Source organism: Erinaceus europaeus, chromosome 2 (genome assembly GCF_950295315.1).
Source record: "Erinaceus europaeus chromosome 2, mEriEur2.1, whole genome shotgun sequence".
Classification (NCBI taxonomy): Eukaryota; Metazoa; Chordata; class Mammalia; order Eulipotyphla; family Erinaceidae; genus Erinaceus; species Erinaceus europaeus.
In genome coordinates, this window is record NC_080163.1 from 90,118,164 (window position 1) to 90,134,119 (window position 15,956).

The window sequence follows — 15,956 nt, forward strand, 5'->3', positions numbered from 1 at the left end:
TTTTTTTTGTTGCCCTTGTTGTTTTAACATTGTTGTGGTTATTAATGTCGTTGTTGTTGGATAGGACAGAGAGAAATGGAGAGAGGAGGGGAAGACAGAGAGGAGGAGAGAAAGACAGACACCTGCAGACCTGCTTCACCGCTTGTGAAGCGACTCCCCTGCAGGTGGGGAGCCGGGGGCTCGAACTGGGATCCTTACGCAGGTCCTGGCGATTTGTGCCACGTGCGCTTAACCCGCTGCGCCACCGCCTGACTCCCCTTAAAAAAATTTTAACTACGGCGGTTTGGGCAGTAGCACAGTGGGTTAGGCGCACATGGCACGAAGCGCAAGGACCGGCTTAAACATCCCAGTTCCAGTCCCCGGCTCCCTACCTGCAATGGGTGGGGGTACTTCACAGAAGGTGAAGCAGGACTACAGGTGTCTATTTTTACCCAACTCCCTCCTCTCTGTCCAACGACAGCAATGACAACAACAATAATAATAACAACAATGATAACAAGGGCAACAAAAGGGAAAAATAGGCTCCAGGAGCAGTGGATTTGTAGTGCAGGCATCAAGCCCCAGCAATAACCCTGGAGGCAAAATAGTAATAATAATAATAATATATTTTTATTTTTTATTTATTTAAAAGAGGAGACATTTACAAAACCGTAGGATAAGAGGGGTACACCTCCACACAGTTCCCACCACCAGATCTCCATATCCCCTCCCCTCCCCTGATAGCTTTCCTATTCTTTATCCCTCTGGGAGTATGGACCCAAGGTCATTGTGGGTTGCAGAAGGTGTAAGGTCTGGCTTCTGTAATTGCTTCCCCGCTGAATATGGGCGTTGACTGGTGGGTCCATACTCCCAGTCTGCCTCTCTCTTTCCCTAGTAGGGTGGGGCTCTGGGGAAGCAGAGCTCCAGGACACATTGGTGGAGTCCTCAGTCCAGGGAAGTCTGGTCGGCATCATGCTAGCATCTGGAACCTAGTGGCTGAAAAGAGAGTTAACATACAAAGCCAAACAAATTGTTGAACAATCATGGACCTAAAGGCTGGAATAGTGCAGATCAAGTGTTGGGGGGTACTCACTGCAGACTAATGTGTACTTTTGCTTTCAGGTATATATTTATATATTTGCCCTAGTTTATGGATATGTGAGAACATATGCTATAATAATACAGTAATAATCACAACAATGAAAAACAACAAGGGCAACAAAAGGGAAAAATAGGCTCCAGGAGCAGTGAATTTGTAGTGCAGGCACCAAGCCCCAGCAATAACCATGGAGGCAAAAATTAATAATAATAATAATAATAAATTTAACTACTGCTTAATTATTAGTTATTTTCAACAATGAAAATCCTAGCCCTAATAGTTTGATTAATGAGTTCTCCCCAATATCTAAATAAGTAATAGATATAGTCTTATATAAACACATTTAGAAAATTTTAAAAAATGAAGTTACACTTCTTTTGTGATACATACACTTGTACATACATATCAATACAACAATAAATGACTATCTCAATTGAATCAAGGAAAGAAATATGATAACAGAATACCATGAGTAAATTCAGTATAGAAGAATATTTTCTTAAACTTAGAAAGAAAAATAAAACAACTAAACACTTCTTTGTTTGGAAATTTATGGAATTATTTCTTTAAATGTAAAATTTAGTGTGTCTCATAGACACAACCCAAGTTTGAACTGTGTCCCCATCACAGTGAGAGTAGTTTTGGTATTGTGATGCCTTTCTCTAACTGTCTTTCTTACTGAGAAAATCACCTTACAGAGATGAAGCCGTAATGATTACAATAAAATAAAATAAAATTTTAAAATAAATCAAAATTAAATGTATTTACCACATCGCTCCCTTCCTCCCCCACGCACCATTTTGGTGGAAGACATAACACACTCAAGCAAGAAAAAGGATTAAACATATGAGGACTAAAAAAGAAGGTACATAATGTCCTTTATTATGCTTAGTTTGTTTGATTAGTATAATATTTTAAATTAATAAATGAAATAGTGCATGAGGGAGATAGCATAGTGATTGTGCAAACAGCCTCTCATGCCTGAGGCTCCCAGGTTTTAGGTTCAATCCCTCACACCACTATAAGACAGCTCTGGTTTAAAAAAAAAAAAAAAGGCAACCAGGGAAATAGCTTAACTGGTAAAGTATTGAACTTTCATAACTGAGGTTCCAGATTCTGTCCCTGATGCTGAAGTCACCAAGTCATGATCTAATTTTTTTTCTTCTCTCATTCCTCTCTCTCTCTCTCTCTCTCTCTCTCTTTCTTTCATCTTGTGATATTCTCTCATATGTAATAAAATAAATAAAACTTTCAAAAGGAAATATTAATTTATTAATTTCCTTATTCTGCCTTGAGTGCTAATGTTAAAAGTTTTCAGGCCAAGATCAAACTATTTTAATCTTTGTTTCTGCTAGATAATAAATAATTTATGTCGTATGCCTTTGACCATTTCATCTGGAATCAGTTGTATACACTTTAGAGATTTGTTCTCAGTGTTGTAGTTAAACAAAATTTTATGCTTTTCATAATTAAACATTAAGAGAATTGTAGGTATAGAGCTGTCCAGGGTATTACTTATGAAAACTGAATGAAACACTTCTGTAATATACTTTTAACATACAAAAAGTTCTAACTTGGAATGCATGAATGCCAAATAATTACAATGCTTATTATTGTATTGTTATTTTTAAGAAGTACATCTGGCAGCTGAAGAGGGCTCACCTGGTGAAGTGTCTCTTTGTCACATGTGTTTGGGTGGTGTTATCTCTTTCTCGTGTGAAACTTTATCTAATATGAAATAAAAAATAAATCTTGAAAAATTATCTGTTGAATATTGTTACACAAATAGATTAGCTTATTTTAGTAAGTTCCTGAAATAGTTCATTCTTTTAAAAGTTTTTGATGAGTAAACAAAAGACAATAACACTTCAGAGCAAGTTTAAAAATATACATAATTTTATATAAGAAAACGATGGGCAGGAGAGATAGCATGAAGGTTAAACAAGCAGCCTCAGGCATGACCTGAGACTCTGAAGTGTCAAATTCAGTCCCCTCACCACCAGAAGTCAGAGTTGATCAGTGCTCTGATTAAGAAAAGGAAGGAAGGAAGGAAGGAAGGAAGGAAGGAAGGAAGGGAGGGAGGGAGGAAGGAAGGAAGGAAGAAAAGAAGGAAAAAATATAGGTTATGAAACACTTTTGTATAAGAGTATCAAGTTAAATCAGTTCATAAGACCAAGATATTAATGGACACTCGCAAAGATCTAGGTTTGAGGCCCTGACTCCCTACCTGCAAGGGAGGATGCTTCACAAGTAAAGCAGGTCTGCAGATGTCTCATTCTCTCTCCCTCTCTATCTCCCCCTCCTCTCTCAATTTCTCAATTTCTTTCTGACCTATCCAAAAAAATGGAAAACATGACCACTAGGAACAGTGGATTCGTAGTGCTGGCCCCAGCTCAGTCAAAAAAAATGTACTTGCTATCCTGTTATAGTGCTAATGCCATTAGCACGCAAGTTAATTCACATTTCTTGTCTATTCTGTTAGCAATAAAACTATTTTCACAAATGTTTCAAGTAGAAATTAATATCTATTTTATACTGTTATTTTAATATTATGTGATATTAGAAAATATTGATATGAATGGTAAATAAACTTATTTATGTGCTTTTATTATTTTTGTTTCTAAAATTTATGTTTATGCTGTTATTCTTTTTAATTTCTCTATTTGGAAGTTTAGCTTATTAATTAAAAAAACTGTTTCCAATATAATTATTTAATGATAAGATTTTCCTTCTAAAAACTACATTGTGTGATTTTAATCACCTTGACATACAGTACTATTATTTTCAATTTACTTGTTTTCATTTATCTTATTAATTTATTTATTTTATGTTTTACTCATACTTATAGTGAATCTGTGTATCTAGTCATAGTTTAGGTAAAGAGTATTTTTATGATGCTTTTCATAAATTATATGTTGAAATACCTTCAATTTAACTAAGTCCAGTAGGTCTAATATGCTATTACTTGATATGATGACTTCCACTTTATATAAGAACATTCATTAAATAGAAAATATTTTCAATAAACTAGCAAGCTGAGAAGCAAGAGTTTGTATTCAGGGCTTCTTATTCCCAATCACAAACAGCTTCTAGTTGTAGGAAATAAGTTTTTTTTTTTTTGTTTTCACGATTCAGAGTTGAACTCAACCCTAATGATCAATTATTCTAGGAGTTGGCAAACTTTGCTGGAAAGGAAAAGTAGTAAATAATTTTGGCTTTTCAAGTTATACAGTTTGTTTAAAATACTCAGTTCCACCATTGTTTTTCAAAAGCAGCCATATGTAAAGGAATGGTTCCAATAAAACTTTTAGAAAAACTAGTTGTAGTCTGGACTTAGTCCATGGGGTCATCTCTGACCTCCTCTTCCTAGTCTTCTTTCTGAAAAGAAAATAAGAAAACATTGCATTTCCTGAGGAGAGTTTATTAGGCTTATCCAAGCTTTTCCTGGCCGGAGCCCAGGAATCGAATTTATCTTAGTGCTTTTGATTCTAATATTTTTTTCTAAAGAAAAATTTAATAATATCAATCTGATTGACAATGTTGGTATTTTTCCCATCCTTAATACTGTGAGGTGAAAACTCTAATTGGTCTTTCTGAAGTGCTCATGAAATTAACTTTGCTAGTCAGTGTCTTAATTGTGTTGATGAAAGTCAACGGATGCTTTCTTTCTCTAGATACTTACAGATATCCAGTTCCTTGCCTGTTGATGTGCCTTTCTTTTTTCTCTGCTGCTGCTTCTTATCTTCTTCCTTCTTCTCTTCCCATCCCTCTCCCTCTTTCCAATCTCTGTTTCTCTTTCTCACTCTCTTTGGTGGGTGGGGTGGGGGTGGAGGGTTGTTTTGTTGTTGTGCTGGCCTGGACTTCATGCTCCAGACTGGCTTTTTCAGATTGAGAGAATGTGATACAGGGGCCTGAAGAGGGAATCTTCTTTCAATACTCTGAGGACTAGGCTGAAACCTTTGTGTATGACAAAGCAGGCAGACTATCCAAGTGAGCTACTGTCCAGGCCATGGTGTGTCCTTCTACAAGATATTTCACTCTGTATTTTGCAAAACAACGTTTTTAATATGCCAAGTTAACAGCAATGGTATTAATGTTAACAGCAGATTGATAACTAAGAGTTTGAACATACCCCAGAGAATTTTACTATTATTCTTATCATCTCTCTTGATTGAGATTCCAAGAGAGATCTCATTTCAAATTGGTAATTTTAAATTGATACCACCAAAAATAAATAGTTTATATTGTTATGCTAGTTAGTTTCTATTGTGTCACAATAAAAAATTAAAAAAAACTCATGCTCTAGAGCACATGCATTACCATGTTTGAGGTAGTGGGTTGAAGGCCCTGGCTTCCACCTAGGAGCTTTCATGCAAAGGGAGAGAGCCACAAGCACTGCTGGTGTGTCTTTCTTTATATCTCTCTTCTATTATTATTTTTTGATATTGTCTTTATTTATTTATTGGATTGATACAGCCAGAAATTGAAAGGGAACAGGATGACAGAGAGAGAGAGAGAGAGAGAGAGAGAGAGAGAGAGATAGAGAGAGAGACAGCTGCAACATTGTTTCACCTCTTGCAAAGCTTTCCCTCTACAGGTGGGGACCAGGAGCTTGAACCCAAGTCCATGCACATTGTAACATGTGCACTCAACCAAGTGTGCTACAACCTGGTCCCCCTCTCTTTTTAGCTCTATAAAGAGATATGTATCTCTGTCATCCTGAAAAAGAAAAAAAAATGAATCCATTGGGAGCAGGGAAATCATATAGACATGAAATGGCAGAAAAACCCCAGTGGCAAATAATTTTTAAAAGATACAAGATATTTACATAAAATAACATAATATACAATAAAATATATTCAAGTATAGCTTCTGCCAACAACCTTAATCAGATACCAGAATTTCACTTCTACATAAAAGTCTTAAGATTTGATTTTAGAGAGCCTATCTTTAGAACATTTTCTGCTTCTAAAGTACTCTGTGTTTTATATTAGAGCAGACCAATATTGTTCCTCCATGGTGCATGGCATTTACAATAGAAGATTATAAACATGATATGAAGCTTTTCTTCTTAGTTTTTCCCTCTTCTATCTGTGTGTGTTCCAAGATTTTAAACATTAACTATTTGTTAGCAGTCCAACCACATTGTTTGAATTTTGAATACAGAATTGACAATATACATACTTTACATTTAGCTGTTTTTTTTTCTATATGAAACAGGAACTATTTGCAGACCATTATAAAGCCACTTTAAATCCATGAGGAAAGCCACAAAATGTGCCTTGAAGTCTACTGTTTCTGTCTGTGTTCTAGTTTTGCTGTCTCTACTATAATAAATGAGTTCGTATATGATCATACAGAGTTGAAACACTGGTGGTTGCTATAGGGATAATATAAACTCAGAGTGAAACTTAGTATCATCCAGTGGCAGTATTTGCCATTTGTAGCAGATTAAAGTAAATATGAAATTAAGGGTGGAAAACCAGAAACTATTTACCAATTATATCCTAGGAACAACTTAGTGTTGCATTGGGTATTTATAGATAAAAGTTAAATGTATTGGATATATCAGAAAAAAGTTTAGAAATAAAACATTTTGATAGGTATTGAGAATTTTTTTCAAAAGATCTTTCTTTTGTCCTTATATATTTTAGAAATTCTTGTAGCCAATTTTTAGAATATTTAGAATGATGAAATTAAGTGGGGGGGGGGAAGGAAAGATGACGAACAAAGAAAAAACTATAAATAAGATAGACAAAAGCAAATAAACCATTTTATTAAACAAAAATGTACACAATTCCTACTGTACTACATTGAAAATGGTTTTTATTTTTATTTTATTGGTAGATTATGTCTCTTGGTAATTGAGATAATCAGATTTAAAAGCTGAAAAAATGAATTTAACAACAAAATGTTAATACCGTAATAAGTTGAAGTTTATTTTCATTCTAGATAAGAAGTTTTGTTGTTGTTATTTTGCTTCTTTAGTTTTTTGCTCTGAAAATTGGTCATCTGTATGGGCAACTATAATAGACTTTGTAATTTTATCCATTATCATTTTGGTACAAAGGCCATGAGGAATATTTATTGTTATACCGTTTTTACTCTGTGACAGTGTAAATTATTTTAAAATTTTGGTTATTCATAATTAGTACTTATATTTTTAAAAAATATTGTACATAAGAAAGAAAAGAAATATATGTCTTAAAATATCAATACCAGGGAGTCGGGCTGTAGCACAGCGGGTTAAGCGCAGGTGGCGCAAAGCACAAGGACCGGCATAAGGATCCCGGTTCGAACCCCGGCTCCCCACCTGCAGGGGAGTCGCTTCACAGGCGGTGAAGCAGGTCTACAGGTGTCTGTCTTTCTCTCCTCCTCTCTGTCTTCCCCTCCTCTCTCCATTTCTCTCTGTCCTATCCAACAATGACAACAACAATAATAACTACAACAATAAAACAACAAGGGCAACAAAAGGGAATAAATAAATAAAATAAATATTTTAAAATATATATAAATACCAGTACTTTTCTGGAATGTGAGTTAAGGATTGATTTATTTTTTTCTTTCAGCTTATTATCTATCATTTCTTGAGAGTTGTCTGTCATTCAGTTTTTTAAAATATTTTCATAAAAGTTTTTTAAAAATGTTTTTGCAAACCATAGTTTATACTAGAAGAATTTAAGTTAGAATCATTTGTTCTCTTTTACCGAAGTTCATTTCAGTGTCTCGAGTAAACAGCAATTTAACAATAAATTTTAAGCATCTTGTATAATTTAGTCAGAAAAAGAGGTCAAATTGGGCTTTTTTTAAACTTACATTTAATTAATTAATTATTATATTTTGCCACCAGGATTTTTTTTTCTGGGGTTCTGTGCCTGCAAAACAGATCACCACTCCCAGCAACCATCATTTACTTTTTTCTTTTTCTTTTTATTTAACAGGGCAGAAAGAAATCAAGAAGGGAGAGAGAGAAAGAGAGAGAGAGAGAGAGTCATAGAAACCCATAGTACTACATCACCAATTGTGAAACTTCCCCCTGCAACTGAGGCCTAGAGTCCTTGTGTGTTGGCTTTCTGGTGGGGTGATCTCCTGCAGGAAGGCAACCAACTGGTTCTCTTTCGCTTGCTCAAGTGATGAAACGAAACAAAGACACCAGGGAGACTGAAGCGTGCTCAGATCTCGTTTATTGGCAGGTGGACATGAGTTTAAATAGAAAACCAAACAAAGAACATATTTCAAAAATGTCAGGAATTCCAGGTTTCTTAAAGGTCAGCTTGCCCTTATGGTAGGGGGCTGGCATGACAGGAATTGACGAGATACATAAAGGTCAACACAATTATTCTCCATGATGCAAGCAACTTAGTTATCCAAAAGTATTTGAGAGAAACATCGGAGTTAAGTAAGCAGGGTGAGATAGGATAAAGATAAACAGAGCATGGTAGGTATCAAAGCTATAAGGAAATAAAGTTTGGTGCTTCACTGACTATTGTCAGAGAGGTGTGTGATGGAGTATGCTTTCTCTAGTGATCACAAGTGGGGTGGTTGTGTGAACTCTGGATGATTATGTGAACTTTGAATGAACCGTAAGGCAGGCAGCCATGTGGCCTGCAGTTAATGGAGAGAGGCAGTGAGGTCTCTGTGGGCTTGAGAGTCAGGAAGGGAAGAACTTAGTCTGAGAGACAGTTTCTCCCCTTTGCTCACCTTGGTTGAGAGAGATTATCAAGAGGGTATCTTCTCAGACCTCCATCCAAGGATGGGGGGAGTTCTCCCTAAGCTCTATCAAGCTTACACAGAGCCCCAACACTTGTGTATGGCAATGTTTGAACTCAACCAAGTGCACCACCACACCGGCCCTATAGAATTAGTTTTTGAATATGAAAACATTTTTCAAATAGATTTTTCTATATCAACTAATTCAGTGTTTTGTTTTTGGATTAATCAAGAAGGAAACAGTTCATTGCTTATAAGGTTCTGTGGTAAAGCATTATTAAAGTTATGTTTCCTAGAGTATGTTTGAATTATCCTAACAAAAAGCACCTTATCCCAAAACAGATTATAGAATAAAGAATTATGAGAAAAATCTTCTAAGAAGAGGTTCTTTGGAGCTGGTGAAGCACAGTGACATCTGCCTTTTATTATGCTTATAGGAACAAGTTTGGATCCCGTGACAAAATTTAGAACATTTAAATATACACAATGATATTAGATTCTTGGAATATGGCATATGATGGTTATTTGAAACATAATTATAGATGTCTAGCTGATCATCTTTTAAAGTATTAAAAGAAGATATTCATGGGAAAATTAGAATTTTTCATGGTTTAAGTCATGTTTTTCCAAGGGAATTCAAAATAAACTATTGAATAATGATTTTTGCTAGTTTTACAATGGTTCACCATTAACTTTATGGTGTATTTAAATTGCTAAAATGTTTAGTTTATTCAGCTTTGATATTGCACCATATGATTGAACAGTAATGAGAACACAAATGTGCTTTTAGTAAAAGGTAAAAGATTTGTAGGATCTGAAGAGAAACCAGAATATATAAATGTGCTTTTAAATTAAAAAAAAATTAGGGATATAGAAAAAAAAAATTTGGTTATGAATTCATTTCCCCAGTAGTCCTGGTCACATCTGGAAAAATCTATCTTTTTAGCTACTGTCATTTCTTACTTTGAATGCAGTCTTATTCCATTTTGCAGATAATTTTAAACTTCACCACAATGGACCTATACAAAAGTAGTTTGTGCTGGTATGACTACATTGAAGTACGAGATGGATACTGGAGGAAATCGCCTCTCCTTGGTAAGAGACTATTTATCTCTTATGTTGCTCTATTTGTATTCTACTCCATAAAAAAAAAAAATCTATTCTTTAAATAATACTCTTAGAATTAAAAATGTATAGGGGGGCAGTGATGTACCTGGTTGAGCACACATGTTACCGTGCCCAAGGATCCAAGTTTGAGCCCCTGATTCCTACCTGCAGGAAGGATGCTTTATAAGAGGCGAGGCAGGTCTGCTGGTTCTTTTTTATTTATTTAATTTTATTTTTAAAAAAATATTTATTTATTCCCTTTTGTTGCCCTTGTTATTTTTATTGTTGTAGTAATAATTGATGTCATTGTTGTTAGATAGGGCAGAGAGAAATGGAGAGAGGAGGGGAAGACAGAGAGGGGGAGAGAAAGACAGACACCTGCAGACCTGCTTCACCGCCTATGAAGCGACTTCCCTGCAGGTGGGGAGCTAGGGGCTCAAAGCTGTGTCCTGAGGCCAGTGGGTCCTTGTGCTTTGTGCTACCTATGTTTAACCCTCTACGCTGACACCTGACTCCTGGTCTTCTGGTTCTTAATCTTCTCTCTCCTGTATTTCCCCTTCCTCTCCCAGTTTCTCACTGTCTTATTCAATAAAATAGAATATAAAAGAAAGAGAGAGAGAGAGAGAAGAAAGAAAAAAAAAGGTTACTGGTAGCAGTAGATTGATAGTGCCTGCACTGAGCCCAGCAATAACCCTGGTTGTATAAATATAAGAAAAATTAAAATGTATGAGATCAACTTTAAAATTTTTATTATTCTTTTATTCAGTCTTTTTAAAGCAATACTCACAAACAAAGACTGATTTAAATTATGATGTAATACTTGGATCTGAACATAGATTTCACATATATTTGTACCAATAGTCACTACTCATTACAATGTTTCGCACCTCTCCAGAGCCCTACCCCACTAGGGAAAGATCAGGACAGGCTGGGAGTATGGATCAGCAAGGCCCATGTTCAGCAGAGAAGTAATTACAGGAGCCAGACTTTCCACCTTCTGCACCTCATTATGATCTTGGGTCCATGCTCCCAGAGGGATAAAGGATATGAAAGCTTTCAATGGAAGGGATGGGATACAGATTTCTGGTGGTGGGAATTGTGTCTAACTGTACCCCTCTTATCCTACTGTCTTGTCAATAATTATAATTCTATAAATAAATCAATAAATTAATCCATAGTTTCATTTTATTTTGTTTGTTTAGCCAAGGTGTAGAATGTGAGCTTTTAGGTACATTTTTAGATGACTTTCCTTTTCTTTAAATTTTATTAGTGACTTAATATTGATTTACAAAATTTTATGTCAACAGGAGTATAATTCCACACTGTTCCCACCACCAGAGTTCTGAATCCCCAACCACTCCACTGAAAGCCCCAGCAGTTGTCCTGAGGTGGCAGGGAAGTAACCCTTCTCTGTCATCTACATAACTGTGTCTACATTTGTACGTAATTGTCGCCTTTTTCTTCTAGGTCTAGTTCTCTCTTCCACTCCAAGCGACACATAGCCATATTACTACATACAAATGTCCCTCCATTTTTCCTCCTCTCTCTTTGGGTCTTGGTGGAGTTGTAGCTCAGAGCCCTCTTATTCACTTCCTCCTGGCACTTCTCCCCCAATGGGAGTATGGATCAACATTGTTTTTGTGGATCAGAAAGTAGGAGTTCTGGCTTCTGTAATTGCTTCTCCACTGAACTTCGGTCAGAACCAAAAGTAGGAACAGAGCAGATGAGATTAGGAATTTTATGGTGGAAGGAATCTAGGAAGTCCATTTTAGGCATATTTCTAGGGGCCCACAACTATGGTAGTTTTTTCTTGAGTTTGATAACTAACTTGAAGTTGAATAAAGATTTGTCTAAGAAAATGTTTCAGAGTAGAGAAAAGGATTAGAAAGTTGGATTAGGGCATAGAGTAGCTCCCATTTTTGGAGGATTTTGATGAATAAAACTGTTTACTTCCATCCACCTCACCCAGGGCCCATATATATCTTTATATTTAGCTCAAGAACTTGTGTAACCTCTATGTTCCTGTTGCAGCTCATGGTCACAACTTCGAACATTGCAGGCTGCACTCATATCAGGACCAGTCTTCCTTCCTCAAGTGGCAGGGCACGATACCCCAGCCTTCACTAGGTTGCTAAGCTAATTTGGTCTAAGTCTAATCGATTAGCAAATTTATGATGCCTTCTTTAGGCACTTCAACTAGGATTCCAGGTTTATTAGGTCTCAGTCTAATCACTGAGGACTATTGAGCACTTTTACTTTGAGTTATATAACTGTCCCTTTTAGCTGACTTCCTAAGCCAATTATAATTTCTCCTTCTTTAGAGATCACAAGTTTGCTTCTCAGAGAGATTTTTGCAGCTGAGAGGCATTTGTGTAGTAAATGTAGCTTAGGTTAAGGACTCACAAAAAGCTGCTGCCGTGTTAACTGCAGACCACATCATTACTTTGCATGAAGAACTTCATTGTATTATTATTATTATTATTAGAATCATTATTATTATTTGCCTCTAGAGTTTTTGCTGGGGCTCAGTGCCAGAAATACGAATCCACTACTCCCAGCAGCCATTTTTTTCCATGTTGTTGGATAGGACAGAGAGACATTGAGAGGGGAGGGGAGATAGAGAGGGAGAGAGAAAGATAGACACTTGCAGACCTACTTCAATATTTGTGAAGCATCCCCCATACAGATAGGGATCTGAATAATTTCACAGGTCCTTTTGCTTAGTATTATGTATGATTAACCAGGTGTGCCACTGCCTGGCGCTGTCCTATGTTTTTAATTTTTATTAGCTTTATTTATTGGATATAGACAGTCATAAATCGAGAGGGAGGGTGTGAGAGGGAGGGGGAGAGACAGAGAGACACCTGCAGCTCTGCTTTACCACTTGCAAAGCTTGCCCCCTGCAGGTGGGGACTGGAAGCTTGAACCCTGTTCTTTGCTCATTATAACACGTGTGCTCAAACAAATGTGCCACCTGGCCCCTCTGTCCTATGTTTTATTTAAAGGTGAGAGCTACGTGAGCATGTGGATATCTATTGTGCTGAATTTCTTTTCTATGAGATTGTGGTTTTCATTTTTTAGAAGTAACTGTTGTGTTTATGTGACATATCTATCTAGTTCTTTATATCTCAAACATGCTAAATGTTCAATGTATTAAAAGTGACAATAGCCTTAAGAAGTACAAGATATCTATAGAATTTTTTAAATATTAAGAACTGAACTAATACAGTAATTTAGGTTCAGGAAAATATTGTCTTGAACATTATTTACGTATCTAAGGAAACAATTTGTAGAGTTTGTACGTGCACTGCCAGGAAAACATTTCATTGAAGTCATATTGAAGGATTAAACATGAAACTAAAATTTTGGGAAACACTTCTTTTTATTGCCACACCAGCATTTCATGTTTTGGTATGTAATAGTCCTCCAAGCTTTTTCCGTCTTAACGTAGTTTTCACGTTAAAAGTTTTTCTGTCTGATCCTCAGTGTATAGCTCTGAAACTGCAGTATTAGCATCACCTGGAATGTTGTTGGAAATATAAAAGTGTCCATGTATTCTGAATTAGAGACCACAATTAAATAGGCAGTATGTAATTCAAATTCATGCTGTAGTTTAATAAACACTGCTTTCTGCTGCATGTACTCATTGTCATCTAAAAGGCTTTTGTTTTTTGTTTTATGCATATTTTTATTAGTGATTTAATAACGATTGAAAAGATTTGGGATAAGAGGAGTACAATTCCACAAAATTCCCACCACCAGAGTTCCATATCCCATCCCCGCCATTGGAAGCTTCCCTATTCTTTATCCCTCTGGGAGTATGGACCAAAGATCTTTATGAGGTGCAGAAGGTGGCAGGTCTGGCTTCTGTAATTGCTTCTCTGCTGGACATAGGTGTTGACAGGTTGATCCATACCTGCAGCCTGTTTATATCTTTTCCTGGTGGGGTAGGGCTCTGGAGGGTCAGATTCCAGGACACATAGGAAAGGTTGTCTGCCCAGGGAAGTCAGGTTGGTGTCATGGTAGCATCTGCAAATTGGTGGCTGAAAAGTATTAAGCAGAGAAAATTATTTAGTAAGTAGGAACCTACCATCTTACTTGAAAGAATATAAAGGAAAATGAATGTGCATGTTTGTTCAAGAGTCTGAGAGTTTAACAGTCAATGTTAGAATGACAAGGCACTATTAACTATTCTCTGACCATACTAATTCCATGGCTAACATCACTATGATTTCTGGGCCTAGGTTTACAAACTCCTGACATATATTATATGTATTTTGTATCCATGGCATCTATTTTTAAAAGTATGAAACTAGAATAAATCTATGTTTATCTATGTTCATAGCAACACAATTCTAATAGCCAAAACCTGGACACAACCCAGATCTCCAACAACAGATAAGTAGCTAAAAATTTGTGGTATATATGAAGAAGGCTTTTTTCCCCTTTCATGTGCTAGTGTTAATTTTCTTAAATTGACTGCTACTTTTTCATATATTAGCTATGTATGGCATCATTATCAGAGGCATACAAAATCTAATTGCAATGTCTTTCATATGCATTGTATATTTAATCACTCACTTCATGTGAGGACTTTGAGCACAGCAGTAGATAGACAGTAAGAAATAGTTTTACATGTGGAGAGCTGAATAAAGGAATGGCAGTCATTTAGTTGCAATCATGCATGTCTGTGATGGGGTTCTGGAAAGATAGCTTTCCAGGTAATTCTCCTTGCCATGTATATGACCTAGGTCTAGCCCCAGCACCTCATTAGAATATCCAGGCAACAGGGAAAGCCCTAGTGCTGTGGTCTCTCTCCCATTTCTATATTAATGGAAAAACAAACAAACAAACAAAACCTTCCTGAGTAGTGATGAAATTACAAAAGCTCCTGGCTCCAGACAAAATCAAACAAAAGAAAGAGAAGCAAACAAAACCCAACCCTGTGATAAAGTATTTTGGGGCAAAAGCAGAATTCATTCCCAAGTCATCTGACACTGTTAGTCATTCTAGAGCTCACAGCTCTATAGGTGAAATGGAATGCATGTCTTTGAAGTAGCCCAAGAATTTTTCAGGGTTATCACTGAACCAGACTAAGAGCACATTAAGACACTTCCTTAACCAAGTTGTTCCTCTACTAATGACTCCTTTGAATGTACATTTCGACAAGTTTCTCAAAATTACATGTAGACTTTTGTGTTCTCTATAGAATATTTCCTACTTTGATGTATCCTTTGACCTTATATAAATAAATCTTTTGAGTGACCCTTTCTTAATTCTTCAGCTGATTCTTCAATCAGTTAATCTGAGGATGGCATATTCAAATATTTTATAAATACACGATTAGGCTATTTTATTTAAAATTCATCTAGCCATATTAAGTGAATATAAACACATATTTCTGTAGTCACTGACATGAAGCAAATCAGACAATATATATATATATATACATATATATATATTAGCTAATATAGAAAATACTTAGAATATAAGCCATATTTAGAAGTCTCTCTATTCTTTTATTTCTTTTAGGTAGATTCTGTGGGGACAAAGTCCCCGAAGTTCTTACTTCAACAGACAGCAGAATGTGGATTGAGTTTCGTAGCAGCAGTAATTGGGTAGGAAAAGGTTTTGCAGCTATCTATGAAGGTCAGTTATATTGAGTTTTTAGAGATGACTTCCTCCTAGATCCCCTAGTAGAAATGTCTTTTCTCTTACTTTACTTAGAATTGTTCTGTAACTATATTTTAACTGTGAAATCTTTTGAACGCATACTTCGAAGCAGTAGTCACAAGGATGATTTTAATAAAAATACTAAGTAAATTTAAGTTGCAAGAATAGCTTGTTTTATGATAGTAGTTATGTAATTGCATAGAAATACATTCAGGGATGTTTAGGGAGAAGAATTGCATGGGATTCTTAAAATTCAATAGATTTTTAATGCTAATAGTAAAGTAGTATGAGAAATAATGTTTTATTTTTCCTTTGCACTAGTTCTGTGTCTTATTTGGTGCCTGAACTACTGAAATGCTCTGTTATAAGAAACTACACAGAAAGTAAT

At 35.9% G+C, this 15,956-nt stretch overlaps 1 protein-coding gene across 1 annotated transcript in view; it reads left to right on the top strand.

Moving 5' to 3' along the window:
- TLL1 (tolloid like 1) overlaps window positions 1–15,956 on the top strand; it is a 248,915-nt gene that overhangs the window by 142,986 nt on the left and 89,973 nt on the right. The window contains exons 10-11 of the mRNA XM_007524530.2: window positions 9,781–9,883; window positions 15,428–15,544. Coding sequence (XP_007524592.1) covers window positions 9,781–9,883; window positions 15,428–15,544 — 220 coding nt within the window. The remainder of the gene's footprint in view (window positions 1–9,780; window positions 9,884–15,427; window positions 15,545–15,956) is intronic.